General features: G+C 40.0%; 1 protein-coding gene across 1 annotated transcript in view; it reads left to right on the top strand.

The window, feature by feature from the left end:
- The first annotated feature begins 3,671 nt into the window (after positions 1-3,671).
- LOC119035333 (U1 small nuclear ribonucleoprotein C-like) overlaps positions 3,672-6,000 on the top strand; it is a 53,000-nt gene continuing 50,671 nt past the window's right edge. The window contains exon 1 of the mRNA XM_037126652.2: positions 3,672-3,726. Within this exon, the coding sequence (XP_036982547.2) occupies positions 3,672-3,726 (55 nt within the window). The remainder of the gene's footprint in view (positions 3,727-6,000) is intronic.

The raw sequence follows: 6,000 nt of genomic DNA, 5'->3' as shown, positions 1-6,000 counted from the left end.
CACACTCGCCCACACCCTGGCCTCGGCTGCCAAAGCAGAGCCTGACACCCTACACAAAGGCTCCTAAGCAGGTAGTTTATCTGGGAAGACAGCCAAGGAGCAGGAAGAGAGCCAAGGAGCAGGACTTAGGGAAATAAGAAAGAAAGAAAAATACATTATAAAGGATTCATTATAAATTTGGCCCCTTCTGAAGGTGACAGAGCTTGACACTGCTGTTCCCTTCCAGGAGCCTTGTGCAGTGTGTCACAGAACCGTGCGTCTAGGTTAGCAAGGGGAGAGGAGTGTATCTTTGGTCCTCTACCCTTCCTCATCAAGGTGGCCTCACAGGCGCTAATTTGGTGGCTCTTCTAGTTTTGCCCGTCCAACGCAGACTGTGTTCCCACAGGTACCCCACATGTAAGCCCTGGGGAAGGAAGCTGGAGATCAGAGTGGAGTGTGGCAAGGCACTGGCCACTCTCACCTGTGCAAAGCTGACGGAAGCCTGTGCAGAAGTGGCCAAGACAGCAGTGACTGTGCGAGAAAAGGGGCTGCAAGGAAATGAAATGAAACCCAGAGGTGGCCAATACCCAAAATCATAGGGCTATTCGATATTTAAAATCGAGCCTGAATAACTAACTGCAAGGCCTGGGCACCTTCCATAACTGAGATGCATTCCCAAGAAGACATTTGGCTTTGTGGAACTTAAGCACCAGTTTATTACCCTTGGCAATTAGATGAGGATCTAGTATTGATTTTACACTATATTAGAAGTGGACCATTATACACTCACTTTTTGTGTATCTGAGGGCATGAGTTTTTCCCTCATTAATCTCCAAAATGGGTTTGAAAATAAATACGTTAAATATAGGTCTCCAGAACAGCGCTATCGAGCAGGAAAATAATGAGTTACAAGTGCAATTTCAAATTTCTTGGTAAAAAATGAAAATTGATATTTCATTGATATTTTATTTCATAAAAATGAAATCTGATATTTCATTGCAAAAATGAAATAACAAACCAGTGAAATTAATTGTCATCATCTATTTTATTTAACCCACTGTTTTTCAAGTATTATCATTTCAACATACAATCAAAAAAATGATTATTGAAATGTTTGGCTTTTGCTTTGGTCATACTAAGTCTTCAAAATCTGGTGTGCATTTCACACTTATAAGTACGTGTCAGTCCAGACTAGTGTTCAATAGCCACGTGTGGCCAGCATTACCATGTTTGACAGCACAGCTCTAGCCTTGACAGAAACAGTTGATCAGTGAGAGGCAACACCATCGTACTTTCCTTTGGTTGGGATGGAGTAGAGAGGATTTCTCCACACTCTCCTGACACTATGAGACTTTGGTCCCCCTTATTTCCCTCTGAAATAAAATGTCAGATTGACAAGGTTCATGGTAAGAAGTGATTAGAACAGTAATTCAAAGACAAAACCAAGCCATACATGAATCTAATATTTCAAGGTTTATTTCTCCCTGTCCACTTGTCTTTAAACTGCAGGATAAGTCATTTTTAACTTACAAAAAAAGTCTGATACATTCAAGCACACACAAGCCCTAATGAACAATATAAGTGATTCTAAAAATAAGTGACAAACAAGGTAAACTGTGCACCCTGAATTATAATATTTACATTTCTTTTTCTTTAGTCCCATAAAAACTACATGTTTATTTTCATGGGTTTATATTTCACATAAAGCAATATGTCATTTATATAAAGTCTAATACAACATTTGGCAGGTACAGGTACTGCAATACTATAATATAGTAATTAAAAGCACAAGATATAAAGGTGCATCTGGGTGCAAATTGAGCTTCGCCACTTACTGTGTGAAAGTTTGAGCCAATCATTTGGCCCTTTTTAGCCTTGTTTCATCTTCTCCAAAATGGAGATAACAGTAACTACCTTAAAATGGTGCAGTAAAAATTAACTAAGTTAGGGTATGTTAGCAACAGTGCCTGGTACATGGTCAATGCTCGATAAATGGCAGCTTTTACTAGACGTGAAGAAAAATCTAACCATACGGCAGGCTGCATAATGTTCGCCTTGCCTCTGACACTTCTCACAGTCTATCTGTCAGTTAAGAAACATTTGTAAACCCTGCACGGAACCACCAACTACTGTGCGTGCTGCTAAACTTTATGGTGTTCGGAAATTTACCAATAAAAGGAGCATTTTCCATTCCATGGTGGGCAAATTGTTCATAAAAATCCACAGGCTTAAAGCAGCCTGACTGGGAAGTTTGGCAGGGGAGGGTTCCTGTTCTTTTGTCTCTTAATCCACACTGTGGCCTGATTGCCATAACAGTTGAAATTAGCACTTTAATTTCTACATTATCTCCTTTATATTATAGATGCATAATATGCTGGAATAATACGCTAGAATTCTTTGAGAGAATTACCAGAGATAAAGTATTATGCTTCCTCCCGAACAGTCTTTTATATCTGTACTGAATTATCCATGGCCACGGAGAATTTTTCTCCAGCCATTCGGTTGAGAGCCAGATCCGAAGCTACCCCCCTGGGGGACAGGAGTCTCCTGAGATAAGCCTCCTGCATTACTTGCCTCACATCTTCTTTTCACTACCTGCTCCAGTGGCTTAAGTACACTTGCTTTTGAATAAAATGTTATAGATTGCACGTTCTAATAATAATAATAGCTAAAATTTATTCAAATGCTGCCTGTTAGCCAAGTATTGTGCTAAGCATATCACATGCATTCCTCATTTATCAATTCTATGAGAGAACTGATAGATTCAGGAACCAAACTATAGAAGTCAACAGCTTTCCCCAAATCATACAGTTGGTAAGTAGTGGAACCAGAATTCCAAGAGAGACATTGGTGTCAGTGCCTAAGCCCAAAACACTGCACAAAACACACAGGAGACCCAATATGTGTACAATCCACTAACAAGTTCTGCTGCCTTTACCTCCAAAACATGTTCTTTGTCCATTCACTTTTCTGCATCTTCACCAACACCACCGTAGTCTAAGCCACTACCATTTTTGTCTGGAGAACTGTGAGTTTTCAACAAGTCCTTGCTTCTATTCTTGTCTCCCTACAAGCTCTCTTCCTTACAGAAGCCACACATGAACATTTTTGAATAGAAATTAGACTTAGCTGCAATGCACAAAGCCCTCTCCTGCCTGCTGCATCCCTCTTAGAATAAGCCCCATGTCCTTACTGTAGCCTTTTAACACGCATGTAGTCTGGGCTCTGTCAACGCCCTCCCCTCATCTCCTCCTATGCTCCTTCTCACTCATCACATTGTCCTTCTTTTTCTTCTCAAGCCTCATGGCCATGGCCTCTGTTCATGGGGGAAGAACTACACTCTTCCTATAAGAAGAGGCCTCCAATATTTAGAAAAATAAAACAGCTACCACAGGCCCTCTGTCCTTTTAAATTTTCGGAATGAGGGCATATAATATTCATTAAAAGAAAAATATCTGAGATGTTGATTTTTAAGTAACTTTACTCCTCGTTAACTTGAAATTCATTTAGCTGGAGTAATAGAAAAGTTGACTTTCGATGGCTTAAACATAAAGGCTATTCTCTCACATAATAAGAAATATGAGGTCAAGTGGCTTCAAGCATTAGCTTAGCATATCCGTTATGTTGGAGTCAACTTCCCATCAATTCTCCTGACTCCTCTCTTGTATTTACATTACAGTCCATTGGCAGAGATGACTGCTGCTGCTGCCACCCTCGCACCTTCCATGAAGGAAAGAGAAAAGGGAGGTAAGAAAAGCAGAGCAGTCTCTTCATCAGAAAAGCAAAGATTTCTGCAGAACTGTCTCTGCCTCCACTTTCACTTACATCCTACTCACTGCAAATGAGTCACATGTCACTTCCAGATGAGATTTGGGACAGCAGGGACCAGGATTGTGAGTACCTTAGAGCAATCATGATCTTTCCTGGAGTGTAGCATCTGACTGCCTTAAAAAAAGTCTGTGTCATGTTAAGGACTGGTCATTGGCTATGTGTCTACTACAGAAGCCAAGAGAGGGTACAGTTCATCTTGAGAAGTGATACAGGTGGACATTTTAGCTGGATCTGAAAAGCTGAAGTAGATGAGGGGTATTCCATAGAAAGAGTGTAACATGAGCCTCTGCAGAAAGGTAGTTTGGAAATGCCAACTGTTTAGTCTGATATAACTGGAGTATACAGTGTGAAGTTGTCAATAAAAAGTAGAAGCTGGGGAGATAGGAGAGTGTCAGATGATGGATGATAATGTTAGCATTTACTGGATGATTACTAGAGATCAGGTACTTATACTCCCATCATTGCACTTAATTTTCACACTCCACGAGTGCCACTCTTTCCTCCTGTTTTACATATGAGGTTAAGTAGCCTGCTCAAGGGCACATAGCTAACAAGCAGTGGAGCTGGGTTGGAACCTGGTCTGCACTGTAGTGATTAAGGGCATGTGCTCTGGAGTCAGACTGCCTGGAGCCTGCAGCCCCGCCCTGCCTCACCTCATTTACACCCTTATCCCTACCCCTCTCCCTCCTACAGTGACCCCCAAGGAAATATTTTGCAACCACAAACACACAAATTACACTTCTGTGTAATTTGAGCACAAATTAAAAGCCAGTGTGGTAGAGATCTCCTGTGTGTGGAGTAGGAAATAAACTAGGAAGCGCCTAGAAATGGGAAGGTTCATACAGAGACTGAATCATCCAGGAAGACGCTTTGTCTGCACCTCTCAAATCAGAGCAAAAGGGAGACTGTACGTTGAAAATGCTTGCTCCTCCGTCACCCTCCCCCCAACCCCTGCCTGCTACCTCCTCCCCTGCTCCAGCCAATTTACATTATCTGACATAAACCAGAAAACATATGAGCCAATGGCTGGGCTATAACTCATCTACTATCAGAGAGGAGATGAGCTTAACAATAAGGCTTCCCAGAAACATCTTTCAAGCACCAGTTTAGCTGCTTAAAAAGTACTGCCTGAATCACTAATAAATACTGGTATTTCATACACTGCATCTTTACTAGCTTTAACCATGATGTACTTGAGGCTTCCTTAATTCGCAGACCCTGCAGTCACAGGGTCCTCCACTTGTCTTAGAGTATGATAGTTTCCTTTGCTTTCTACTTCTCTGTACCCAGATCCATAAGATTCCTTTATAAAGATCTAAATTCTTCCCCCACCACATCTTTTCAAAAACAAATATATAGACAACAATGTTATCAAGTAATAAATGCATGCATATTCTAATTGTCACTTCTAAAACATAAACAATTGCAGTGTTCTACCTTATTTTAGGGTGGTATAGGCCAATGTTTTCTTAATTGGACACTATTATGTTGGCATCCTTGGCCATCAATAGCATTCCCCAAACCACTGTGACAGTCAAAAAAAATCCCACATTTATTTAAACCATACCCTCTGGAAACATTTTTCCTTCGCTCTCTAGACTCTTGAGAAATACTAGTTGAAATGTGGTGACAGAATTTTGGTTCTCTCTAGCTATTCGTAGGAAAGAAATTGATTTCCATATCTGTAAAATGGGTATATTAGTACCTACCTTATGTTGTAGATCAAGTAAGACATGTAAAGCACATAGTTGATACACAGTCAAGCACATATCCCGGTGAATATGCTAGGTTGAACCAAGAACAACATCTAAACTATTTTTCCTCCTTCCCTAGCAAATACATAGATAGGTAAATAGAGTTTAAATTCACTGTTCCACTCTGAATCACCACATTCTGGCTCTTGTTCATTTAAGAAACTAGATAACTTGGAGTAATAGATTCAAAAATTAAATATAGTTATACGTTTGGGGTAAAATAAGATACTATAGAATAATAATGAAAAAGAAAAAAAGTCTATTCTGGAAAAGGTAAGAATTACAGATCAGGAGTATCATAGGATTATAGAAAGTCTTATTTCTTTGGTTTATGAATTTATAAACTAGAAAATGATCTTTTAGTATTTCTTAAGAGAGCATTCCTTCCAAGAGGGGAAAGTTAAACTAGATAATTTAAAAGGTGCATCTAATTTCT

This window comes from Artibeus jamaicensis, unplaced genomic scaffold (assembly GCF_021234435.1).
Source record: "Artibeus jamaicensis isolate MK-2021 breed Jamaican fruit bat unplaced genomic scaffold, CSHL_Jam_final contig_797, whole genome shotgun sequence".
Classification (NCBI taxonomy): domain Eukaryota; kingdom Metazoa; phylum Chordata; class Mammalia; order Chiroptera; family Phyllostomidae; genus Artibeus; species Artibeus jamaicensis.
The sequence above is the reverse complement of the archived record's forward strand: the minus strand, read 5'-3'. Positions and strand labels throughout refer to the sequence as shown.